The 27250-nt window shown below is 37.2% G+C and overlaps 1 protein-coding gene across 6 annotated transcripts in view; it reads left to right on the top strand.

Annotated features, from left to right (window-relative positions):
* The window catches only part of PITRM1 (pitrilysin metallopeptidase 1), a 26957-nt gene extending 395 nt beyond the window's left edge, over positions 1 to 26562 (top strand). Inside the window, exons 2-27 of one of the 6 annotated variants that reach the window (XM_026070586.1) lie at positions 144 to 246; positions 1036 to 1142; positions 2267 to 2418; positions 2831 to 2945; positions 3052 to 3148; positions 3561 to 3721; positions 5065 to 5191; positions 5965 to 6053; positions 6616 to 6744; positions 8619 to 8732; positions 9102 to 9198; positions 11588 to 11722; positions 13790 to 13928; positions 14285 to 14401; positions 15973 to 16105; positions 16858 to 16978; positions 17843 to 17919; positions 18236 to 18401; positions 18528 to 18628; positions 19651 to 19771; positions 20210 to 20281; positions 21631 to 21743; positions 22285 to 22410; positions 23508 to 23653; positions 25388 to 25490; positions 26100 to 26562. In XM_026070586.1, the coding sequence (XP_025926371.1) occupies positions 144 to 246; positions 1036 to 1142; positions 2267 to 2418; positions 2831 to 2945; positions 3052 to 3148; positions 3561 to 3721; positions 5065 to 5191; positions 5965 to 6053; positions 6616 to 6744; positions 8619 to 8732; positions 9102 to 9198; positions 11588 to 11722; positions 13790 to 13928; positions 14285 to 14401; positions 15973 to 16105; positions 16858 to 16978; positions 17843 to 17919; positions 18236 to 18401; positions 18528 to 18628; positions 19651 to 19771; positions 20210 to 20281; positions 21631 to 21743; positions 22285 to 22410; positions 23508 to 23653; positions 25388 to 25490; positions 26100 to 26193 (3055 nt within the window). In that variant the 3' untranslated portion in view covers positions 26194 to 26562. Of the gene's footprint in view, positions 1 to 143; positions 247 to 1035; positions 1143 to 2266; positions 2419 to 2830; positions 2946 to 3023; positions 3149 to 3560; positions 3722 to 5064; positions 5192 to 5964; positions 6054 to 6615; positions 6745 to 8618; positions 8733 to 9101; positions 9199 to 11587; positions 11723 to 13789; positions 13929 to 14284; positions 14402 to 15972; positions 16106 to 16857; positions 16979 to 17842; positions 17920 to 18235; positions 18402 to 18527; positions 18629 to 19650; positions 19772 to 20209; positions 20282 to 21630; positions 21744 to 22284; positions 22411 to 23507; positions 23654 to 25387; positions 25491 to 26099 lie in introns of those variants that run through there. The other 5 variants (XM_026070587.1, XM_026070588.1, XM_026070589.1 and 2 more) reach the window with 5 other exon arrangements.
* Positions 26563 to 27250: the final 688 nt, after the last annotated feature.

The raw sequence follows: 27250 nt of genomic DNA on the forward strand, positions 1-27250 counted from the left end.
TGGGTGCCCGCCGCCGGCGTCCGGCCCCGGCCCAGGTGTGTGCGGCACGAGGCGGAAAGCGGGGCTGACCCCTGGCCTTTTGCCTGGATACCCTGGACGGGCGGAAGGGCTTTTATGAGAGTTTGAGAGAAATGTTGTTTCAGGTCCTTGAATCGGAAGTCATGGCGGTGGACGAGCGTTTCCGCTCACGAAAGAGCGCTGCGGTGCACGGTAGGGGAGCAGATCCACGGCTTCACGGTCACTCAGGTAGGCAGGGGCTTCGCACCCGCCTTTTTTGGGCGCTTGTACGGATAAGATGCATTTCGCCTTGGTGGGAAAGCTCGTGCGAGAAAGTCAGTGGAAGTCTACACACTGTGTAAGCATTTACACAGCAAATTCAAGCAAGTTGCTTGTAGTTATCCTTCTTCAAAGAATATTAATGCATGTTCTTAAAGGGTGTTAATTCTTCCAGAATAAATGACACGCCATGGGAGTTTGTGCATCTGCTGTAGACACTGAGTATTCAGTTCAGTCTTCTTAAAAGTACGGACTGAGAGTTGGACCATGTGCTGTTTTCTGCTAAGCTGCTTTTAATAGGTTTGTTAAGAACTTGCAGTGGGAATTACATGCAGAATTTCTTTACTTTTTTAAAGAAAGCAGAAGCAGAGAGCTCAGGAAACTTGCAAAAATGGTTACTAGTGACAGAGCTAGTACTAGAACCGGGTTCCGAGCTTTTTTCCCTTCTGCCGCCCTAACTGCTGATACTTGAATGTGTGCCTTCTCTTTGAATTTGTTATCAAACTTTTCTGGTGTTGTTATCTGTAACAGAAGAGTACAGTTTTCTGGTTATAGTATAGTGTTTTGKTTTTTTTTTAACTGTTATTGTGTGTAACTGGAAAATAAACATTCTGTTTGTACAAAACATAGGAATGAATAACGTATTTAGGACGGCCTCTTTTTGTGCAGGAAAGGCAAACTGATTATTGTCATATCATTCTTAGTTTATGTGACCTAGTAACAGTCACATTGTAATACAGATGTTTTCTTCCAATGCAGGTGACAGCTGTTCCTGAGCTGTTCCTGACTGCAGTGAAGCTTAGTCATGATAATACAGGAGCCAGATATTTACATGTGGCTCGAGAGGACTCCAATAATCTCTTCAGGTAAAATGTTAATGTGTGTATAGCACATTCCWTCTCAGCATCAACTTGTGGTTTCTAAATTGTAATCCAGATTCATAACAGGATTTTTCTGTGTTATCAAAGACGGATTGCTACTTAGTAGAACTTGCATAGAATAAATCAGGTTGGAAGAGACATCATGAGGGCTCTTGTTCAAATTGCTGCTCAAAACAAGGTCAACGCTGAATTCAGATGAGGTTGCTTAGAGATTTATTGAGTCAGCCTTTGAAAACTTCCAAAGACAGAGATTCTACAACCTCTCTGGGCAACCTGTTCCCAATGCTTGACTGTCTGTATGGTGAATTTTTTTTTTTCTTTAATGTCAAGTTAGAAACCTCCCTTGCTTCAATTTATGACCATTGTCTCTTGTCCTTCCATCATGTGTGCCCATGCAAAGGGCTCATCTCCGTCCATAACCTCCTTTAAGGTATTGGAAGGCAGCTACTGGGTCCCCCTATGGCTTTTCTTCTCCAGGCTAAATAAGCCCAGTTTGCTCAGGCTTTTTTCACAGGACATGTGCTCCAGCCCCTGGCTATCTTTATAGTTCTCCACTGAACTAATTGAAGTTTATCATTGCCTCTCCTGTATTGGTGGGCCCAAAACTGGGCTTTCTGATAAAGTGCCTTATGGTTGCAAAATGTAAAACTTTTTTTTTTAAACCGTAAGTCTTCATAAACTTCTTTCTGAGCCATTTTTGTTATAAAAGAAAAATCTGTTTTTTTCAGTTAATGAACTGAATAGTAGTGGGGAAAGGATTCTATTGCCCAGTAAGATGTAAATTTGAACGTTGATACTAGCTACTGTTGCAGTTTTATCAATCGCTTTAGTTACACAGGTTGTCAGCTGAGCCGTCTCTGATGCTAGTGCTTAGTGCTAGACGCACTGAAAAATTCTATACCTTCTCCAAAACCAGAAGTCCTTCCATTAGAGGTGGCTGAGCAGTCAACTAAGAGTCTTTCTTATGAACTTGATAACTCTGCGTCCTGCTGTATCTTGGCAGTTATTGGACAGTCATACTGTTCCGATAAAGCTAAGCTACATTTAGCAGGTGGGCTTACTTCTGGTCCCAAATAAGTGTGTTGCTTTCTCTGCTGTCTGTCTTACAGTATACAATTCCGTACCACTCCAATGGACAGCACTGGAGTCCCACATATCCTTGAACACACTGTGTTGTGTGGTTCTCAAAAGTATCCTTGCAGAGATCCGTTCTTTAAAATGTTAAACAGATCTCTGTCCACTTTCATGAATGCATTCACAGGTGAGTACAAAGCAAATAATACCACTTAAAATGCATGAGACTTTATTGCAATAAAGCTTGCTGTTAGATCTCCTTGATTTCCCTTTAGAAATCTATTAAGTGTGAATGTTGTGACTCAGATTAAAAAGCTAACCAAATATATCTTGCTTATTTGGCACTTACAGATTAACGTTCCAATAGWGGTGGATCTTCATGGTATACAAGACATTTAATTATTTACGTATTTGGCAAAAGAAAAGTTTTCATGATAAAATAATTGCAGTGTTAAATTTCCATGTATTTCTCAGTGAAAATATATGTCAATTAGTAAATTTCTTTTCTTCCAGGTACTCATATAGATGAGAGATTAAAAATAAATATATATCATAGRTCTTCTAAAATTCTTATCTATTTTACATTTATTTATATGCAGCTAGTGATTACACACTCTATCCATTTTCAACACAAAATCCCAAGGATTTTCAGAATCTCCTTTCAGTGTACTTGGATGCAGTGTTCTTTCCATGCTTGCGGCAACTAGATTTCTGGTAAGATGCAGACAGCTGAGAAATACGCAAATTTTAAACTTAAAAACAAACAAACAAACAAAACCTCCCTCCCCCAAGAAACACTTCCTGTTATTAATTTTCCCAGGCAAGAAGGTTGGAGGTTAGAACATGAGAACCCAACAGATCCTGAGACACCTCTAGTCTTCAAAGGAGTTGTTTTTAATGAAATGAAAGGGGCATTTGTAAGTTTTGTGGATTTTTATTTTAAGATCTTACACAATGTGAATTATTGAAGTGGTTTAAGTTGCAGATTAACAATGGTATTGCACCAGAGATTTCCATTCCTCCTTTGTGAAATTTAAGTTCTCAGTAAAGTCAGCGAGCTGTTACACAGTTATTCTTTATGTTAGCCTGTTAGAAAGTTTGCTTACATAGGAAAGAGCAGCTTGTTAACGGATTTTATTGTAGGACTTTTCTTGAAAATTGATGTGATAACATAGCTAGTTTTATAAAAGTAGGTGGAGACTACAGAAAAAATGCTTATTTGAGGCAGAGTTCTTGTGTAAATTAGAATTCTAAGGTCTTATTATTGAGTATTTTTTTAATTTTARAATGTTTTTGTCACTTTTACTGAAACAGTGTTTTTTTCTTAAGACAGATAATGAGAGGCTATTCGCACAGCACCTGCAGAATAAACTCCTTCCTGATCACACTTATGGTGTAATATCTGGTGGAGATCCATTAAGTATTCCTGATCTTACATGGGAGCAGCTTAGACAGTTCCATGCCACACATTATCATCCAAGCAATTCCAGGTATCTAAAATCTGTGACTAACTTCCTAGGGTATATAATGAGTTATCGCTGTGTTCATATTTCTGTGGGGGAAAAATGGAGATACTTACACTATTTCCATACATGTGGCCAGCAGTGTAGATGACCTGTACCTTCCAGCAGCTAGCACACCATCAAATCAAGGAAGCTGTTTTAGGGAGAGAAGCACAGGGTGAACTGGAGGAAGGGGCTACTGAAAGAGCTGGCTGATGGAAGGGAGTTCCTAGAGTACATGTGCCTGCTTGATTATAAGGATTTGAGGTTTTTTGGTGCTTTTCTTTTCCTTGTTTGTTTACAGATCATTCACCATGAACTCACATGGGTGAGGCAAATAGAACATGCAAGTGTTTAGCGGTAACATTAGGAAGATATGGTAAAAGTAGTTCAAATGATTCTGGGGGTTCCTGTCCTCCTTCAGGTCAGTCCAGATTAAAGTTTCCCCAAAAAGTTACAAATTAATGGCTCTTCAGTCACTCCTTAGTCACACATTACTGTATTGAATTCTAAATAATGGATATTCATTTTAGTCAAATACTAGCCCTGTTGGTACTGATAAGGTCTTTAAGCTAAAAGTCAAATTCAAAAGTGATATGAAGGAAATACGCAGTGTTATTGTTTCTTCTGTACTAATTTTGTGGTCAATCTGATTAGCTCATTGATGGAAAATCAGCTTTTGTCATGATGGTGACTTCGCCATCCTTTGTTTCTTTCATCATCCTAAGTATTCTAACATACCTGAGTTTAGATTTTAATCAAGGAATATCATTTACCTAAGAATTGCCTCATGCTCATGTTTAATTCACTGGAAATCATCAGTGTTTCTGATAGGTGTGGATGTCTGCTTCAGTAGACTGACCTGTAAAACCTAGTTATGTTTTATGGATAAGTTGAGACACGGATCATTGTGTTGCCTACATTGCGTATGAGAATCATAAAAATCTTATTTGCCTTCTCAAACTGGGGTTCTGGCTTCAAGTACTATGTTTTTTTTTCCTTAGRATATTGCATAATGCTGGAACAAACTGAATTGCAGGTTTTTTGTTTATTTCAAAACATAAAACAGGAGATGAAAAATGATGTGAAATTTTATTTCAAATACCCCTTAAATATTTCTGTGGATTTTGTATGTGGAAACTGTGGTGGGTCTTGAATCTAGGGGCTTACGAAACATTCATTTCTAGATGCAACTAAATCACTGGAAATGACATGATATTCAGAATATAAAAAAGCTGGCTACTGCAAGTTTCACGTAACTAAAATCTAAAGCGTAAAATCTAACAACTCAAAATCTGAAAGTTAATTCCCAGCTTTTGTTTAAAATGCAGGTTTTTCACTTATGGTAATTTTCCACTGGAGCAACATTTGAAACAAATTCATGAGGAAGCACTGGTAAAATTTCAAAGAATTGAATCAAATACTGACATCCCAAAACAGAAACTCTGGAAAAATCCTGTAAGTAAAAGAACAAACAAACAAACAAAAATACCAGTGCACATCCAATCTTGCAATTGCAGTAACTAAGTACAGCAGGTTCTAATATTTTAGTCCAGGCTGCTGGGGTTATTTTGTTTGTTTAGGTGTGTGTTTGTGTGTAAATGACATGATGCTTTTTTTTTTTCTTCTGTTTTTTGGTTAAAGGTTGGGGGTGAAAAACTATGTTTGTTTGAGTTTCACTATTATAATGATTGCATGCAGTGTTTTTTTTTTNAATTTTCAAGTCCCTTAGCATCTGGAGAACTGAAGTGTTGTTGTAAAGCATCTAGAGCTACCAATGTAAATATTGATAATCGGGAGGTACCAGTTTAGTTAGTGTCAGGAAAGGTACCTAAACTTTCAGACATTGGTGTCAAAATACCTTTTCAGGTCCTGGGTTTTTTTTGGTTTGTGGGTGTTTTTTGTTTTTTTTTTTTCTTTTTTTTCCCTCCCTGGCTTGTCCATAATTTTAAGCTTTTCTTTTAAACCCAATTTTGAATGTAAATTATGGCAAACTGTCTTAATTCTCTCCTCTTCTAAAAATGGTAATACCAGTCATCTTTCAAGAGATACTAAGTAAATATACTGTGTTTGTGAATTTAGTCATGAATATTGGATTTACTCAAGAGTATCTGTAAAATTCTTTGAAATCTTTGAAAGGAAGATGTTATAAAGATGCAAACAGTTTTTTGTTATTTGTAACTCTGCTTTGAATTTAGTCTAAATTGTATGTATTTAATTACACATTACAGAGAGAACACTGTATAAAATGTGGCTTAGACTCATTTGCTGCAGATCCTTCTAAGCAGACAACTGTCAGTGTCAGCTACCTGTTGACAGAGTGAGTGTATCATAATGAAATTCTGAACTAAAGACTCATGTTAGAACTTTAAGCAAGATGTGGAGTTTTTTTCATTTAAAAAAAATCCTTTTTCGTACACATCATCTTTAAGTTAAATAATGCCATGAGAGAACTAGAAAAATCCTCCTTACATTAAATGAAAATTTAAGTACTAATTGGAATTTTTCCTGTCTTTCTCTTTAGCAGACAGAAGTAAGGAAAAGTGCCACTGTCTTACAGAAATACTTAGTGGATAGGCTTTTGGGAACATTGGCTGCCTTGTGCAAGCTCCTCTGTATGACCCCACTAACTTCATCTACGCTTAGAGCCTAATTTGACCTGCAGACATTTACTGCTGGTTATAATGAATGAAAGACCAAGAACTCTCTTAGTTCCCAGAGTTTGGGGGCAGTGTGCATAGCTGACAATTATTTCTCCCTTAGCCCTCCTGAATTCTTTTACAGAAGTAATTCTGAAAAAACTCGGTGATATTGGGTGTCACATATACGTAGCTTAATGATATATGAATATAAGGCTATAAGACCTATTCCTTTTTCTTCAGTATTACAGATACTTTTGAAACCTTCACACTAAGTCTGTTGTCTTCCCTGTTGGTTGATGGGCCTAATTCTCCTTTTTATAAAGCCTTAATTGAGTCTGGTGTTGGTACAGACTTTTCTCCTGATGTTGGGTAAGTGTTACAGTTTATACTTCATCGCTATAAGCAATATTATTAAAGTTTAATTTAGAAAAGTTATAAACCGATAACAAGTTGGGAAAAGTCATCTCTTATACAAGCAGCTAATGCTGAAAGACTCTTACTGTAATTTTAAAATATCTTAGAGTTTGTACTGATGAACTATAAAGCATCTTCAAGTGTACCTTTTGGCTTGTCAAAATATGTGATAGAAGCTGTATTTGGTGAGATTAAGTTGTATTGTTTAATGCTTATCAACAAGAAAAATACATACGTAAGAACATGATATACCTTCAGTATCCTAATTTACTGGGGTGGGGGTTCATCTTGTGTGTTTTATCATCACTCAAGAAGAGGTAGCAAACTAGCTTTGGTATTCTTCTATTTACTCTGTTACTTTTTCTTTTTTTTTTTTCTTTGCATTAGTCCTGTGATTTAGTAGTAGGCAGGTTTGGCACAAATGTGCTTTTGTATGATTAGGTGCCATCAGCTTGCCATAGCCACAATATGAAAGTATGTGTCTGCCAACACTTACTTATTCAAGCTGTAGCTTGTACTACTAGTCTTCTGAACTAGCTCTGCATGGCAGACTGGGTGGGATTCTTCTCACCTAACTATGGGCATCTGTATGGTAGATGCTGTTGTCTCAGCTGCTCATCATAGATTCCCCTTATTGTCAGCAGAGGAAAAGGCATTTTTAGAGCATGATTCTTTTGACTGATTTAGACTTTAGGATCACAAAAGTCATGCCTCTGTCTCCACTGATTAGCTCAGATGTTCGTGTGGGACACTTAAACATACTAATCTAGTACCATTTTAATGCCCTAAAGCCAGTACTCTGCCTGGCTTAAATTGTTACTACCTGAAGGCAGTGAGTCCAGTGTCATGAATGCTACTGCTATGTGGATGTTTTGAGTATCACGGGGTCTGGTGCTGGATACCTGTGTTTAGACACCGAAGGCGTGATTCTGTGTCTGTGTTTTTCCAGCTAAGCCCTTTCTCTTGTAACTGTTTTAATTTGGTGTTGAATCATAGGGCAGTGTTGCTTTTGGTGTGCCTTAGTCACTGTGCTGACAAATCAAATCTAGAAGAGTAGCTGAGTGCAGAGATCAGTATGCCAGTTTTTCCACCTGAGTGTGCCATCAAATTCTTTCTGTGGTCTTTAGCCGTGGAGTAATGGGTGTTTAGAGTTGATGAACACCTATCACTTTTCACTTTTTTGCCTTAGATTCGAACTGCTAAGCGTTTCTTATTTCTGCAAGTATGAATTTACGTCTCTAAAATGTTCTTACGGTTTACTATGCCTAACAGCTTAGATTTTTCGTTTTTTTACCTTTTTTTTTTTTAACTAATATTGACAATAACCGCAACAAACACAGAACACTTCACCTTCACCACTTGCTTTACAAAGACAGCAGTCTTGCTGTAAAAGAACTAATTTGAAGTACTGTTCCACTCACTAGCATTAGTAGAATGTATGTGTTTGGCTTTACAGCCAGCTTAAATTTTCATCTTAACTAAAGAGACTTTTTTTACCTGAAAATATTTACAGATGAATTGAAAAATGAACAAAAAAGACACAGCTTTGATTCTGTATTTGTTTTTCCTTCTCTGATATCAGCTATGCCATATACTTTCTTAACAGTATGCTACTACTACTGAAACTGAACAAAAAATGATTTTAAATTCTATTTCTTGCCTCCTTGGTAATTATTTTTCTTCTTTCTTCCTGTCTAGCTTTTAAAATCCTGTGTGTATGTATGTGGAGGTGGTGGTTTGGTTTTCTTTTTTTCCTTTTCTGCCTTTGCTGGCAGGCTTCACGCTTAAGTTCTTATACTTGTCACTGAGTTGAATATGTTTTATTCTAGGTTTAATGGCTCAACAAGAGAAGCTTATTTCAGTGTGGGTCTACAGGGTATTGCTGAGAGAGATGTTGATGCTGTGAAACAGATTATTGCTAGAACAGTTGATGAAGTTATTGCGTGAGTAATGTTAAAATTTTGAGAATATTGGAGCCTTTCCTTCCTACCTTAAGAATTTAGTTTTATAAAAAACTGCACCAAAGAAGTAGTTTTAAGACTATTGAACAATAAAACTGCTACAGAACAATAAAAAAAATGCTACTTTCTCTGTTGTAGCTTACTCATCAGCATAACATTCAAACATTTAATATTAGTGCTGTTTCACTAAATGACACAGTATAATAAGCTTATATCATTTTTAAATCACTCTGGAAGATGTTGTGTTCTTTTGCTTGCTTTATCAATGTTAATAATTCATTTTCATAGCTTCACTGAGAGTGATTAGTGTTAATGGATATGATTTCCTTCTCTCCTCACCCCTTCCCAAAGGAAAGGGTTTGAAGAAGATAGGATTGAAGCTCTGCTTCACAAAATTGAAATCCAGCTGAAGCATCAGTCTACAAGTTTTGGACTTGCTCTGACATCTGTAAGTGTGCATGTGTGTGGACATATGTGGTGGTATTTCCCACATCTTCCCAAAATATCATTTTGTAGACTTTTCATATGTAAATTTTTCACTAAAAGACTTTTCCTTTGTTGTCTCGTGTATATCTTTTTTTCCTTGTTTTCAGTAGCCTTCTAACTACGACTGTACTTCACACTATATGACTTTGTATCAGGTGGTGAGCTGTTTACCTTTCTCTGAATAGTAGCTTTGATTTCAGCAGAACTGCTGAGCTGTGGGGGAGGAATACTGTATTGGCTTCTGGAATCGTATGTTTTGGCCAGGGGCCTATATGCTTGTAAATATGAAATAGAAAAACTGTATTTTTCTATTTAATTTAATTGTGCTGCTATAACTAAATTGCAAGATTCACATATGAAAATTTACACTAATTTAATCTTTGGCTTAAAATTTTGCTACCAAAGCTATTACAGAAAGGGGTTTCCATAGTGGAATGTGGTGTCTGCAAGTCCCTGTGAACTTGAGAACCAGTGAGCTGTAGTATTTACAGTCGCTTTGCAAATTGAGACCTCTGCTGCCTCCTGTTTTCCCGTATCCTCTGTTTTTTCTGAACTGCACCAACCTCATTTGCTTAATCTCCTACCTCTCTTTTGCATTCTGTTTCACAAGTGTTGCATCTTCTTCAGGAATACTCCTCCTCCCCTTTCCCTATGGGAAGTTAGGACAAGAAGCAAATCCCTGGATTAGCATGAATCTTGTCAGTGGGAAAACAGCACCAAAAGTTGTTTCAGATCAGACTGCCATACAGCAAAATAGACAAATTGTGGGTATTTAATTTACTGGCATGTTTCGTAGTAGGATCTGGCAACATGTGCCTGACTTTGGTAACGAGTACTTTCTAGCATGTCTTCGAAAGGTGTGAATACTTCTGTCTGAAATATTTGTGCAATTATTTTCTCTTTCAATTTCTGAGACTCAAAGTTGATTCAAGTATTAGGATTTAATTTTGGAAGAGAATATTCTTAAGATTCTTGCTTTAAAAGCTCACAAGGTCATGCAACATTTGGTGTTAATCCCTCCATAGAGAAGAATTGTATTTCAGCTCACTTGCCCAAGGTCATGTTTTAGAGGTAGACCTAGAAAAGAGGGCTGGAAGGGACCCCATTATAACTAAAATAATGGGTGATAGATGACAGTCTCTGTGACCTGAAATGTCCTGTGGTGAAGATTCTCTAATTTCCATGCTGTATTCTAGTGCTTTGCTAGCCTTACCGTTTGGAGGACTTTGCTCTGTGTGGTTTAGTTGTTTAAAATTCAGATAAGAGAATTCAGTAACTAACTAATCAGCTTTTCTTTGTATCCTGTAGGTTTCTATTTGTTTCTAAAGTGATTAAAACAGCAGAAGTTATGTTCTAGGATCATGGTCTGTGACAGCTTGCTTAATTTTTTTCTGTACAACTGTTTAAAAACAACCAAACGGCCTCTCCCTCCCTATACCAGAGCCTCCTCTTTTCTCTTGCAGTGCTTAATTTTTCAGATAGGCTCTTTTCTGTGAAGAGCTTAGTGAGAATCAGCACTGACTTGTTATGATGACACATTAAAAGCCTCAAATAGGGAGTGACTATCTTTATTTCAAGAGAATTAACTTGAGCTTATTCTTTAAACATACCAGGAAATTTTCACAAAAATATTAGATATTACTGAAAAAGTTTGATAGGTTTATGATACCTACTTGTAATTAAAGGGTTAAGATGGTTTTGGCACTTCTCAGACATTTGTTTTCTATGTGCTTTTAAGGGCTGTTTCTTTCAAATATCTTGGGATTGTTTCGTTTTGTTTTTTTCACCATTCACACAAAACAGAAATAAGGAGAAGGCTTTAATAACTAGCTGTGTGGTGTGTTTGAAGAACTTTCAGTAGCATCTCGCAACAATTCATGTGAGCAAACTTAATAGTCTCAAACTCTAAGGAGTAGAAATCTTTCCAAAAGAAATGCCCTGGGAGTATTTCTCGTTATCCAACATCTTCTTTCTACAGTGTCCCATCTATATTACATGCTTAAGTTTCTTTATTATAAATCACTTCAACTGACAGAATAACATAAATGAGGAGAATGTAATACTACTGTACTGCTTTGTTTCCATCTCCTGTTCCTTTCTTCCTTCTTTATTGGGTTGATAAATCCATTTATTTTAAATGGGGGAAAGAGAGAATTTTACAGTAGATTTCCAGAATACAGACATAAACACCACACAAAAAGGAAGAAAAAAATAGTGAACTACTCATTAGGTATTATATGTTTGTATTCCATTAAATTATAAATAATAAGGTGGTTTTGGACCACAGATGYTGCTAGTTATATATATACATATAGATTGTCCTGCCTACCTGATTATTCTTACCCATTCAGTATATAGCATCCTGCTGGAATCAAGATGGGGATCCAGTGGAGCTTCTGAAGATTGCAGATAAAGTCTCTCGGTTCAGGCAGTGCCTTAAAGAGAATCCCAGATTTCTTCAGGAAAAAGTTGAAACTTATTTTAAGGTAGGAAAACTTACAGAAAAATATCTGATATTTATTTTTAAATCAGTTTTGGATTTAAAATTAAATTCAAGGCTTATTTCTCATAACTGTATTATCCATGTAGATGAACAGCAGCACATTTGAATGGAACATACTAGTTTAAAATGGTTGAAGTGAAATCTTTTCAAAACTGAAAAAATCAGCTGCTTAGACATTTGGAAATACATGTTTTAGAGTGTTGATAAAATGCTGATGTTTTACTGAACTGTGATATCTGATGCTATAGCTAGGGAGAGAGTGTTTGCTCAGGGCAGCAGAAGCTGCAGGAACAGTGCTCTCTGCAGTGCTGTTTACCATCCGTTCATCACTTGGAATGGGGAACCTGTGTGGCATGTGCAGGGCTCCTTTCTGAACTTCGTACTCAGGTTTCCTTCACGTGGAAACTGGGAAGTAGAAGAGGAGGAAGGGCAGATGGGCGATGGCATTTTCCCAGAAAGAAGCTACGGCATGGCCAGAGAATTATGGACCTAGTTATAGGTTTCTTAGTGTAGACATAACAAGATGTATCTCATAGCAAGATGTATCTGTTATCCTTTGAGAAGAATTTGGTTATGAGTAAGATTGCGCTGGTGCTTTACCTGTTCATTGAACTGCTGTCTGAATTTTGCCATCAGTGCTCGTTGCTTTCTGTTCATTTTGGTTTCCTCTCTATTCCTTACACTGGAGYGCTTGAAGATTTGAGAACATTTAAGGCGTTATGACACTGAATAGTTTTGAAGCCCTGTGTTAGCTAATGCCAGAAAAAAAGTAGTATCCAGTGATAGCAGTGTGAAAGTGGTTTGTGGTTTGTTTTTTGTTTGTTTTTTAATTGAACTGTTAATGCTGTTTTGAAGGGCAGATCTATTGTAGGTGACTGTCAACCTGATTTAATAATGGGTAAATGTTGKTTCTCAAAGGCAACAGGAGACTCTTAGGTCAGTTGAACTTTGCTTTCCTAAAGGTGTTATTAGTGTCTGAAAGTGGTAGGGCGCTATTAAGCTTTTGGCTTTTGTAGTGAAGAAATATAGTACAGTGTTTTTGAGAATGTCCTTAACAACGTAGTTCTGCTGAGGAGGTTAAGACAAAAACACAACTCGGGATAAAAAGTGATGAGAATAGTTGGATGTTCTTATATCAGAAAATTATCTATCATTGTACATTGTGCCTGGAGGTTAATAAAGCAGAAAGGCTAGAAGCAAGGGAGAGAATGCTGTTTACTCTGTCTGTTCAACTGTGCTTTGCTAATTGTGGGTTTCACTCCTCACTCTGTAGTCAGCTGGATTTTTGTAGCCTTTCCGTATAACCACAGGGGGGAGAAACTCTTTAAAATAGGGAATTCAATTACTTCATCCCGAATTATAGGCAGTCTCTCTGTGACAGGTGTTGCTGAAACTCTTTTTGACTCCTACTTTGAAATGGGCAACTATCACTGTCCTTAGCCTCTCAGTATTATAAAAAATGGAAGCTGCTTGAGTAATTTTGTGATTAAAATTCCATGGTGCAGTCTAAACAGAGAAATTTAACAGCTGTTGCAGCACTTGCATAATGCATGGAGCTCTCTGGCAGCAAAACTGGTGTAAAGTGTTTCTGAGCAGGATAAGGCACGCACACTTTACATCACATGGGATATCTGTGCACTCAAGCTTGGGCAAGTTGAGAGAGTTGTTTAATGAATTCCTCCTGCATTTTACCAGAATCCCCATCTTAGAACATTATCCAGATAAAAATTCTGGCATGCTGCTCTACAGCCTTATACGCAATTGTTTAACTTTGATTTAATTAAACTAATGAGTGCTGTGTTCTGTTAAGGGATTCTGACTCTACTAAAATTTCACTGAAGGTTGTTAATGCTTGTTCTTGTGGCTAGCTGCCTCCCGCCCATACCCTAGCAGAAGACTGTTCTGTATTAAATTAAGAGTTTAAATTGCTTCTTTGATAATATGCAAGGCAAATGTATGGGCTGTTTTTATCTGCCTGATGAAACAATCACAGGAGAAGAAGAAGGAGGTAGCTCTCAATAATGGTTTGTTTTGGGATATATGTCTGTAGGATAATCCACACAGATTGACTCTGTCGATGACTCCAGAGGAAACCTACTGTGACAAACAAGCAAAAATGGAAGCAGAAAAACTGAAACAGAGGATCAGTGCTCTTTCTGGAGAAGAGAAAAAACAAATCTTTGAAAAAGGTTAACACCTTTTTTTTTTCTTTTTTTTACTTTTAATTTGGATAACTGTTTAAAATTTTATCCAGTTATATAGCTGGTGATCAAAGAATATTTTATATTCTTTGATATATCAGGCATTTTCCAGCATTTGTTCTGAAGGGGATAGAGAGAGAATTTGGAAAGATAATATGTTGTGTTTGCTTTTATAGCATAATGATCTGCAGAATTCGTTTCAGTAAATTATTTGAAAGAACTGTTAAAGATAAATGCTAAATTTTAACCTCTTGTGTTTTTTCTGATCTGTGTTGCCTCAGTAGGTTTTGACAGCATTTTCACTAAAAGCTAAATATGTACAAGCAGTCTGCTTTCCTTATTAGGTTTGGAATTAATTGCTCTTCAAAGCAAGTCTGAGGATACCTCTTGTCTCCCAGCTTTAAAAGTGTCTGACATTGAGCCCAAAATCCCATTCACTCTGCTGGAGACAACACTTGCAGGTTGGTGTAACCAGTATTTCTCCCCAAAGGGAGAAGCGCTGTTGGATTGTTATCCATCTATTTGCCCAGTTTTTCCTCTTTTTAGCAGACTGTAACATAGTGTATGTACATGCCAAGTTGTGAATAAACACACTGTGAGGCACAACAGTAAACAATGAAGAAAAGAGTTTGCGGGAAAGCAAAACTTACATTATGGACTTGTCAGTAATTTTGGCCTGAGCTGGTTGTATTTGCATATTTGTCAAAGCTGAGGGTGCTCTGACAAGCTAAATACAATACCCAGAACAACTGTGATCGCACTGTGTGTCTACTGGAAGCCCTCACCACCTAGGCTCCCTTCCTTGGTCTCAAAGCCTGTCAAAGACAAGCCAGCTTCCAGTTTCTAAAGCCATCTTTTATTACGCTTCAGAATTATAGATTGGAATAAAATAATGTTTTAAACACACCTAGAATCCTTTGGGCGAGATTAGATAAAAAGATCCAAAAGTGAAACCCTGCTCAGCTTGTTGTCCTTGGTGATGGTCCTTTTCCTCTAGGCCACCACCTCGGCAGTGTGGGGTTTGCTATGGATCTGTAGACACTTCCTGCCATCGCCTCTGAGGGGCRATGTGGGGCTGGTCTCGGCTGCAGACCAGCTGCCTGCTCTTCGCAGGAGCCTTGTAGTAGCCCTCCTGACGCAAGCTCCCTGCCGCCTGCTTTCTCACTGCCTGCCCTGCCCTGCAGCCGGAGCTGTCTCGCGGGTGGTACGCTCAGCTGCACTTGAGCAATCTCCAGACCTTCCAAAGACTTCATCTTTATCCAGGGCGCAGCACTCTTGGCAGCTTATACAGGGAGCTGTTGTTATTGCTGGCCATCCCTATGTATTTTAACAGAATATGACGTGCAGGAGCTGGGAAAAATAATCTGGCATCCATCATAACTTTAGTGAAATTCTCCCTGCTTAGCCAATGTCTGTTTTCTGGATTGATGGGATACAAGAAATTGTAGCTCTTGATTTTGTTAAAGTTCTGGCAAAATCTTGCAGACAATATTACTCTGTAAGATACTTTAAGGTAGATTACAATACTGTAAGACACTTTAAGGTAGATAACAGGCACTTTTCTGCAAAAGTTACCAGCAAGTCTCAAGTACTGTCTAATTTTGATGCTAAAATGACCTGTTTCTGTGAATATTCTAATATCCWATGTTAGAACAGGATGTACAGTGCAGGAATCCTCTTTTCTCAACTTTGAGATGAAGGAGAAAAAATAAGACAAACTTCTTCAGTTGTTCAAAAACAAATTATCATTTCATTATTTGAATATTACCTCYTTAAAATCTAAAACATGTCCTCAATCAACAGAATTTTTTCTTTAAACTGTCCAGTTATCCATTACTTTACCATGGATGAAAAACAAAAAACCTTCAGTCTAGCATTCAGTACAATATCCAAAGTTTAATCATGAAGTGGCATTAAAATGCCCACAAAAAGTAACTCTAATATGAAGCTCTTTTGAGGACTGGTTTTGCTTTTATGTGCTTCTAATAGGAAACTGTTGTTTGTTCTTTTGCTTATTTATTTTTATTTGTAGCTGATGAAATTCCTGTCCAGTACTGTGCTCAGCCAACCAACGGGGTGGTGTATTTCAGAGCTGTTTCCAGCTTGAACACACTTCCAGAGGAGCTCAAACCATATGTGCCACTTTTTTGCAATGTCATTACAAAGTGAGTGGTTTACTTTGCTGGAAGCTACAGCAATAGGATGTAATACAGCTTTCTGAAATAATATTGATGGAGAATACTTTAGTGGACTATTGCTTATAAAGATTTCAGTAACTGTTTTTATTGCAGAAAGGGAATGCTGAGGCCCCAATGTCCTGCAGATCTGATAAAACAACACTTCTTCCTCCTCACCACCTTCAGCTGCCCAACTCCTTCCACTTTCTCCTTCATTCTCCGTAGTGCCTTGTTCCTCTGTGTCAAAACATATATTCCCCAAATAGATTGAGAAATTGGTCTGAATGAAAAATAACCTGGCAGAAATTAAAGTTTTTTCACTTGGGTTGGTTTCTGGTTGGATTTTACCACATAGTCACAGAAATGCCTGCCCTGTAAGAGGGGACATAGGGGAGAACAAGTGACCTGGGCCAGGAGGAAAGTGAATCTGTTATTTCTGGTGGTGATAATAGCTTATGTGATGGTATTACTCTAGTGCCACATGGATGTACAGGTAGCAAGCCTGTACATAAAGTATACTTTCTAATATGCCATTTTGAATTAACAGTTTTAATTGAATAGCTTTGTATATTTCCTGGCTTTTTTCTTTTTATAAATTATGAAGTATTATATTTTCTTGATAATGTGCCAAATTATTTAGTTGTTAAATTAATACTGGCCTATACAGTGGCAAAACCAGGACCCATATACTATTTGCAATACACTGAAAATGAAAATATAACTCTAATTATTTTTCACAGGATGGGATGTGGAGCCCTTGATTACAGGGAACAAGCCCAGAAAATAGAGCTAAAAACAGGTGGGATGTCTGTCAGCCCGCATATCATTCCAGATGATTCACACCTGGATGTGTATGAACAGGTAAATTAATCATAAAATTCATGCTGTTGCACTGCAATAACAACTCTGTAGCTAAGGGTCAGTCACAGCTTTCAGGTAGAGGATTAGATAATGTGCATTGAAAACATAATGCATGAAAGGGGTCWTTTTTTTTTTGTGGAAAATAAAGATTTGACAGTTACAGTAACTTAATATTAGATTTTAAAGGGAGTGATTCACATATTTATCCTTTTTAAGGCAATGTTTTACAAGCATCTGTTACCATAGCTTTGAGAACCCCAAAAAACTTTGGGGAAAAAAAGGGGGACAGGACAGAATAGTATAGCTTTATACATAAATGTGCCTTAATAGCAATCTCTTTTGTCACTGTTAATGTGGTTCAGAAACGTTCAATGTTTGCAGGATTGTTATATCCTAGTATTGGGCAGAACAGTCCTAGCAATCTCTCCAAGGTTTTTTTTTTTTTTTTCTAACTTGCTGGGGTCTGCTACTGCTGTGGTTTGTTCCCCGTGGAATCTGGAATTGGATTAAGGGGACTCCTTTGCAGAAAGTCTACATCCCCAGAACAGTTTTTTGTTTTGTTTTGTTTTGTTTGGGGGGGGGGTGTTAATACTGTATGTGAAAAGTGAGAAAGCCTCTTCCTGGGCTGATACTAACACTTGGGAAGGAGGAATTGGCAGGCTTTGTTTGTGTGATGCTCAACTACGTTTTGTGTTTGCTCTGGTTTCAGCAGCACAGCCTGAATTAAAGTGGTTCTTTGATGTGAAGCATTAGATTGGCACCATAGGATCACTTTCATAACAAGTTGTTGTGCATTTCTCAGGCCATTGCTTTAGTTGTCTTATCTGTGAAGGGATTTTTGTGTGTGTTTTGTTTTTCCTTTAGGGTGTGCTCTTTTCATCTCTCTGCTTGGACAGAAATCTGCCAGACATGATGCATTTATGGAGTGAAATATTTAACAAGTACAGTACATCGGATTTCTTTGATTTTGTGAATGTGTCTTGGGACTCTGTTTTTCCTTCTCCCTCAACTGTTCACCCCTTCTTAGAGATCCTACTTTGAGGAATTTTTTTGTATAACTATATCTTTGAGTGTCTCATGGTTTCTAAACCTAAATATTCCAACCTTTGCATGACTATATTAAGTGGAGAATTGACTGTCTAAAGCTGCTTATAGAATTGGTGTGCTTTTGTATGAGACCTGGGGAAACTTGTTATTCTCTGCATTACTAAGAATCTGTTCTATAGCAATAAATGAATTATTCCTACTCCTTTTCAGCCCCCGGTTTGAGGAGGAAGAACATTTTAGAGTACTGGTTAAGAAGACTGCCCAGGAGCTGTCGAATGGAATTCCTGATTGTGGGCATTTATATGCATCTATTAGAGCCAGCAAAAACCTTACGCCTTCTGGAGAACTACAAGAAATGTTCAGTGGGATGGATCAGGTAAAAAAGTAAATGGCATCTTTTAAATGAGGCCCACATCATCCACTCTGGAGTTACTGTGCTCATTTTTGCTAATTTCATCTAATGGCTTCATCTTTGTTTTTTCTGCCTTTCCCTTGCACACAGGTGAAACTGATGAAGAGAATAGCAGAAATGTCTGATATTAAACCAGTACTACGCAAACTACCACGCATTAAGAAGTATTTATTAAATAGCGACAATATCAGGTAAGTTCCACCTAAGYAGAAAAGGGGCATTTTCATCAGAGAGGCCTTGGCCTGTGCAGGGACATTTCTCAGTGTGCTTCTTCAAGCCCTGGGGTCTTGTGAAATGGGAGACAGTGATCTGTGGAACAACTATCAAATGTTATTAATTCACAATCTCCTTGCTTAAGGAGTTGGTGGTAGCTATGGTTTATTTTATTTGTTTGATTTTAACAAGAAACTTATGGCTAATTTCAGATGTAGTGGTTGTACTAAAAGCTCAAAAGATGTCCTGTGAAATTTGGCAAAAGATTTTGTCAATGCTCTGCCTTCCTCCCTACCCTGCCCCCTGCCTTTAAGGTGTCCAAGAGAGAAATACTGTTGTAAAACAGTTGAGTGTAGTTTGTTTTGGATGTTTTTTGCTCCTGAAAGGAAAATAGTGACATTCTGAAGTTTGCTTTATGCGTATATTAGAAAAAGTAAGAGGGTGCTTTAGTGCTTAGTATCAGACACATTATTTCCAGAAATAGTTTTGTTTGAAGTGAAGCAAGTTAAGTTACAAGGTATTGTTTTGCAAAGAATAAAATGATGGAATAAATTGATGAATAAAATTATTTGAATATCTGTACTGTTCAAAACTGTGGTAGGTCTGCCTGCAAAGACAGAATATAGAGGAGGACATTACAGTTTCTTTGAGACATTTACAGTTTTCACAACTGATTTATCTGCTTAGGACAGGACTGTATGATTGAAGTTACTGCAAAAGTTTTGGTCTGAAGTCATTTTGAAGCAAGCAAAAGAAAACGAATTGGACTGTGGTGGGGTTTTTTTGTTGTTTTTTTTTTGTTTTTTTTCCTTTGTCATGTCAGATAGTGGCTTGTGAATATTTTGCTGCTTTATTCATTAATTATGGTTATTAGTGATCATAGATCTGACACTTGGATGATTTAATAGAAAGTGTTCGGGAAGGCAAAGTGGTACATATTATAATGGTCTGTCCCAAAACACAAAAAACTATCAAAAAATTCAATATGTATTTTTAACAGATGTTCAGTAAATGCTGCACCTCAACAGATATCAGAAGCATCTAAAGAAGTAGAGAAATTCATAAAGGGCATAACTAAAAGTAAAAAAGAGAGAAAGCCTGTCCGTCCCCATGTGATTGAGGTAGGAAATTACTTCATTTGTGACTAATGTGATAAGTAAAGTTGAATTTGATAATACTGTTGTGTAAAGACCACTGTGTAATCAGGAGAAACTCATTTAAACTCGAACACCTTATCCATACAAAGATGTCTGAAGAAATTTGCAAAAGTCAGCTCTGTAATAAGGTGCTGTATGTTTTGCCCTAGAGGTTTCTTTCACCCTGTAAAATAGACAAGAACCTTGTAGATCAGCTGTCAAGCCTTGCTTTGAGGTGACTGCTTTTGCATGGGTTGAGGAAAAGGAAATTCTGCCTTTCTCTGTTGCTTAAACCTGTAATTTCTTCATTAGCTGAGTTTTTCCTTGAAATGTTGGCCAAAGGGAAATAGTGCATAATGTAGTTCCTCAGTTGTACAGGAATTGTTAAATCATGTTTTAACACAAGGGCTGTGTCTCTTGTAGAAATCTTCGGATGTCAGACCTGTGGGACATGAAATGCTTAATTCTTTGCAGATCACGAGGAAACTAATTAATGTAAGTGTAGTTTGGGTATATTGATATTACTGGGTTGTTATTGATATTAATGGTCGATCTTCAGCTATTGCAAATTCTGTGTTTAGAAGCATGCTGCTGAAACATAATGTACTCTGTAGTTCTATGCTTTTACTGAATTGTTTCTCAAAACTATCCATCAAACTTCATTCTTCTATGTGATCTTTTGGTTATCTTCCCTTCAGTTCTGGTTTGAAGATCATTTAGCTAACTTCACATCCATGCATACAGACAAATATACGCTTAATGCTGTCTCTTGTAAGTGATGCTTATTTTGTTTTTATCCCGGTTTCTTCCAGAACTACACTTGTGTAGTGTCATTCCCAGTTCTTCTCCTCTTTTCCTTCCATTTCTCCCTACATTATTTTGAATTTTAATGACATCTGACAGGAAATCATCAGTGATAATTAAATTCTGTGAAAATTTGTATTTGGCTACAGGAGAGTAACCTAGTATAGTGTACCCTGAGCTTCCCACTGAGGAGCAAATGGGGGGAGCTCAGCCCAAGGTTTTTCTTGCTGATCAGTCATGCAGATGYTACTGTCCTTGGCCCAGTCAGCCAGATATGTCAGGAGCTGGGTGCTGGGGAGCGTGTCTCTGAAATTAGGAAAGAGCTTGGGAGCGTTGAGATGGAGTCATAAAAGATATTAGAGATGTCCAAGGCTGTGCTCACGCTTAAGCAAGCAAACACAAGCATGTGTGTGTGTGAGAGAGAGAGACAGGGAGGAGGGGTGCTGCAGGGGCCTGGAGATAAGAGAAAGACTGGAAATACTGAAGTGGGACTGTAAGGAGGAAGTAAGTGTATTGCAGGGGATATTTGAGCTGAAATTCATTCAGCTACTGCTGTTCATAAAACAACTGTATTTTTTGTGGGTTTCAGTTTCTGAATTTGGTTTCAGTATCTAAAATTGAGTCAATGGACTCAAATATGATGTGGTGACCATGTACTTATGGGGCTGTAGAAATGGGGATTTAGGAATACACAGTCCATTCAAAGTAAAGATATTGCAAGAGAATCAAACTCTTTGTCTGGTAATAGTAAGAACTGCACAACTGAGAAGCTGGTGTACGAGGATGGGTTGCTGATGTACAGTATCCATGAACTTTAATTTCCCAAGACAGTTACATGTTCATATTTGATTTATACAGGATTACCAATATGGGCACATGCTAAATGTCACTGGTTGCAATATTGATCACTGCTTAAGCAGTTGTTTCCTGTGTGTCTGTATGTTTGGCATAATTTCATGGTTCTCAAAAAAGCCAAAGTTATCAAATGGACAGATTGCCACAGTTATCAGAGATGAGACAATAATGTGCTTTTCTCCTAGGATCCTACTTTCAAACCATGCCAGATGAAGACCCATTTTGTACTTCCCTTCCCGGTCAACTATATTGGGGAATGCATTCGAACAGTTCCCTACACAGCTGCAGACTACGCAAGGTAGGAAGCAGAATCAGCAGGCAGCTACTGTATAAGTTGTATAGCACAAMACAGAATTGTAAGTCATAAGCTGAACGCTGAAAACGTTGTGTCAGTAGAAAATAATTTGCAGTGTATTTGTGACAAATTCTTTACAGAGCAATCTTTGCATGGCTAGGTCTAGAAGTGTCCGTTTTTTAGTAAGTGTTGCCACTAAGTAACTAGGGTTTACTATCCCCTGGCTTCCGAGTAACGGCCTGCCTACTCACCTCTGTAGGAGCTGATCGTGCTATTGCGTGTAACAAAGTTTAGGTGGCTGATTTTGTATTTTGTTGAGAAAGGTGAAATAAATGTAAATAAGTGTTCCAAAGCAGTGCTACTCTTAGAATGGTGTTACATTATTCAACTATTATTAAATGTAGTGATGTTATCGTTATTATTGTAGATTACAGGAAGGAATGCATTTTGAGTGGGGATCTTTGCAAACTTTAGAGGAAGTTGAGAATATTACTGCCATCCAATTCATTTAACAGCTTTGCTAATGATGTTTCTGTCACTACAGCCTTCGAATTCTTGCGCGGTTGATGACTGCTAAATTTCTGCATAGAGAAATCAGAGAGAAAGGAGGGGCTTATGGTGGAGGTGCTAAACTCGGTCACAACGGCATATTCACTTTCTACTCCTACAGGTAACAGTAGGTTCATTGTTTCCTRTTCATGTCGGAGGGGATCACTGACTCTACTTGCATGTATATTTTTTTACTTAGTTGTATCTTTCTTTCAAGATTAAGTGAAATAAAAAGAAGAATGTTAATCACAAAAAGTGAATCAGTGCTGATGGTGCCAAGATTAATTGCTATGGGTACACCAGTTTTGTTAATAACCCCCTTCTTGCTTCCTCTGTTTTATATCCTTAGGAAAGCCTAACTTCGGTGTTATCTCTGCTGGTGGCAACCGTTGCTGTGCCTCTGTGACTAGACTTTTTACTGRCTCAGTACCAGATTTATGCAAGACTGGCTTTCATTTGCTTCTTCCTGGGCTGAAGAGGCCCTAGCAAAAAAGGGTCTCTTTTCTTTGTCTTCCAAAGTGGTCTTTCAAAAGTACTTTGTTACAAAAGCAGGTGCTTTCAGGTGAAATTTGAACTGGAAGTACTAAAGACTTACTGTAATCAAATCTCACTAAAAGTGTGGTCAGAGTCCTGGCTTAAATCATTTTCCTGGACCAAAGGTAGCCTAGCACAGCAGGCTTCCTGGCTAAAATTTGAGCAGCTTTGCAGCTCTATGAAGCTTTAACATGGTATGACTTGTCCTGGTTACCATTTCAGTAGTTGTCAACCTGTTGCGCCTGTTTTACAGAAAGCAAAAAGAGGTGTAGCAGGAGAAGCAACTCAGAGGAAGATATGGTTTATCATAAATATTACTGTTGTTGATATTAATGGAAATTAGGCTTACAAAGCTGTTGCAGCAAATTGATAGCATGTTGTAAAGAGGTTTGTTTTACCATCTTTTAAATACCAGTTCTCTTCATGCTGCCTTGGAACTACTTTAGGCTATTGAACTTGCTTGCTGCACTTGTGTATCTAAAATTTGAAAAAAGCCTGGTTTATAACACTTCTTTATTCTAAAAAAAAGTCTTCTTGTAAACCAATAGGAAGTTTCCCATTTGGCTTTAATCCTCATACAGATAGTAAGCTCGGAATGAAATGAAATATGAATAAGAACAAAGGAATTACAGTACTTACAAGACTAAAATGGTTAATTTTACCTTCCTTTTTTCTTCTTTTTAGAGACCCAAATTCTTTAGCCACCTTGAAAACATTTGAAAAAGCAGTTGAATGGGCCAAATCTGGAGAATTCACACAACAAGATATTGATGAAGCTAAATTAGCAGTGTTTGCTGCTGTTGATGCACCAATAGCTCCGTCAGACAAAGGTACATTCCCATCAGCCTCCCAGCACAGGGAGCCTGTACATACATACATACCTATGAATGTATATTTTTTTAAATGAATACATATTTTGTTTGTTTGTCTAGGCTTAAAGAGAAGGAAATAATTTCCTACTTTGCTAATCTCTATCATCTCTTCTTAGCAGATTTAACAAACAATCGCAGTTTCAAAAAAAACAGTAATTTCCTGAATTCCTGTTGCTCCCCATCAAACACACCACCCGCGTTCATTCTCCACTGAAGTGTTGTTATTGCCGCTTGAGGTCAGGGCAATATAGTTAGAAGATGGAGGTAGATTAAAGAAATAATTTTAGGCTTGGAAGGGGTGTTAATTGTTAGTAAACAAAAAGGAATGTGGGTCTTCTGATTCAAAAAGGTTGAAGAATTATTTTCCTGACATAAATATACATTTTGACCATGAATTTCTTTAACCTTTTGTGCATCTTTGTAAGAAAGTTAAAGCATTAAAATATATGTCTGCAGTGGAGAGTGTTAGCTTTTTTTAAATACCTTTTTATGATGACTAGTAGTATATACATCTTTCCTAACTTTTCCCTCCCTCACTCAATTCTTAGATTGCAAGCTTTGGATTAGACTTAAAGTTAGAATACATTTTTTTCCTAAAAAAAAAAAAAAAAAAAAAGTCTAAGGTTAAAATTAGTGTTGCTCTAAAATGTGCTTGTATTAACACTAGCTTATTAAACAAGATAACTTCAAAGAGTGAGATCAGCTTCACTTTATACTGAACTTTGACTTTGACCTGGGCAACAAAAGAAACTGGAAATAATTTTTAATCAGTTTTAGGTGCATATGTGAGTAAATGTTTGCATATTGGATGTTAGTATTTATCAGAGAACAATGACTTTCATTCTTTGATATTTGAGCACACATCTTAACTGGGAATTTTAATGAAACATTGAAAAGGGCATTACTGAAGAGACCTGGATGTTGTTGCAGAGACAAATACCTGTCTCTTCATACTACTTTCAATTTGATCAGTAGGCCCTGTATAAGATCCTGAACAACCTTATCTAACTTGGAAGTTACCCTGCTTGGAGTGGAAGGTTGACCTCCAGACATCTTCCCAAACCATATCTTTTTCTACGGTTATTTAATTGCATATGAGTTCTCTGGTTGTTTACTGACCTACGACTTAATATTAAAATATTATAGATAAGTATTCCAACAAAAGCATTAAAAATTTGTTTGCAGATTTCTGTATGTAGAACAGCAAAAGGTGATCAAACCTTTGCCTTGCATGTATATTACAACTAAATGCAAATTTGAAGATTTTCTTGTTTTAAAGCACAATAGAAATAGAAACTTCATGAAATCCAATTTGACTGAAACTTTGTTGGAAAGTACTGAGACTCTTTAGAATGAATCATTTTAGGGTTTTTATTTTTGGACCAGAATTATGTTTAGATTTTTGACAAAATAAATTACTTTTCAGGATATGATGTTTTATTTATTCTTTTTTCCTAAATAGGAAAAGAAACTCTTACTACCTTAGAAACTAAATTTCTTTATTCAGTTGTAGCCTTTGGCACTTGATGATTTACAGTTATATTTAGTGACAAGTCTCAGAACAATGGCCTGATTACAGTCTGTGTTCTTCCTTTCCAACACACGTGCCTATCTCAGTTTGCACTCCTGCATCCRCACAGTTGGTTGTTGAGATCCCTATATATCTATATCTATTATTATTTTTTTTTTTAGGAATGGATCATTTTTTATATGGGATTTCAGATGAAATGAAGCAGTCACACAGGGAACGGCTTTTTGCTGTCAACAGTGATAAACTGGTTGATGTATCAAACAAGTAAGTCTGTGTTTGTTTACTTGAAAAAACTGAACAAATACCTAATCTGAAAGAGAAAACACTTTGTAAAAGTTGTCATAATGAATTGAGTTGTCATAATGGCCTTTGAGAATAATCACTAGAATGTAATGCTTTCACTATTTGTTTTTGTAACCTAGAGAGAGAGATGTTTATTGGGTTTATTGCATTTTAGCAGATATGACTCCCTGCTACATCCTAAATTTACTGGTAACTCTTTACTTTTGAATGGACTAGGAAGTGTTCTGGTTTTTTTCTTCTTTCACCTTAGCCAAAGAAAGACTACATTAGACTTCCAGTTCCTGGCACTGTGAGCTGGTTCTTCTAAACTCCTAACATTTTGTGCTTCTTTAGACTTCTGAACTACTTGAATTCCACTACTTAGCAGTATCTGGCTAAGGAGATATGTTGTATTGTGATGATTGGGAAGAAAACAGTGCAAATCCAAAACATACTGTAAAAGCAAAAACATTCACAGAACACATTCAGCAGATACGAAACAGTATTTTTCCCTGGGAATATTTTTAACATGCATGAAGCAGTTACTGAAATAACTGAATGCAATAGCTTCTGATTTGTTTCTTCTTGCAGGTATCTTGCAGTTGGAAAGAGCACTCATGGTCTGGCTGTTCTTGGCCCAGAAAATACAGATATCACCAAAGATCCCTCGTGGGTCAAAAGATAAATTGCTGAACGTCCAAGTTACTATAAAACAAGCTAGTCTGTGTGACTATATAATTACTTTTTAATTAACTTTTAACCCTGGTATGGTCCAACTTTAAATGGTCAAGCAAGTTGAGCAAACCAGTCAAAGCTGCCCTTCTTGAAATAACTATGTGAAAACTCTTCCAACCATATAGTATTTGAGAGCAAGAATAGTCTGCCTTGTTAGGGCAAAGAAAAATCTTAATATTTTATTGAAGACTCACTCCTCCAATCACAAGTGGAAGCTATATAAATTAAATATTTTTGTATATGTGAAACTCCAGAGTTTGAAATGGTGTTTGTTTGAAATTGTGTCTGCTGTTGGATATGTAAAGAACTATGAATCTTATCCTGAATGATATTCATTCTTTGTTGGTATGATAATTCTAACTCCCTTTGTGTAAGGCACCTACAGGTAGTTTTGTGACAGTACACCTCACATCAAGTCAAGCTTGTAGTGGATAACAGTGTAGCGGGCAGGTCACTAATAAATCTGGTATGGGTAAATGGGTATAAGGTCAGTATTTTCCCTTTGGGCAACATTTATAAACTAGTATTTTAATAGGACACTGTCTTGTAACTTAACTAGACTTTGACAAAAAGTTAACAGATAAGCACAACCATAAAAGTTTCCTTATGACAGTTTGCTAGCCTAATTTTAATAACTACAGTTCTGCTGTTTTCCCTAGTTCAGGGCTTTTTTTATTCCCTTGAAATGGGAAGCTGAGTCAAAGGAAACACCATGCAAGGACCAGGTTAATCCCTTTTGAATCTGAAGCTGTTATAGCTTCTTTTTCCCCCAAATATATATAATTTTTTTCTCATCTCTGTGCAAGGAACTCACTAGTCTTAGTCTGAAGAAGTGACAAAAGACAACTTGCCCTCCTGCAGTACTTCCTCTAYGGTTATGGAAAGAAAAGAGCAGTTGCTGTCTTCCTTCACTGGAGGAAGTGAAGTGGAATGTACTTCACTGGAGTGTACAGAGGTTCCTTCATGAAGCGTTATTCTCCAGCTTGTTTGAAAACAGGTGAATATAA

Source organism: Apteryx rowi, unplaced genomic scaffold (assembly GCF_003343035.1).
Source record: "Apteryx rowi isolate R43461 unplaced genomic scaffold, aptRow1 scaffold_314, whole genome shotgun sequence".
Taxonomy (NCBI): Eukaryota; Metazoa; Chordata; class Aves; order Apterygiformes; family Apterygidae; genus Apteryx; species Apteryx rowi.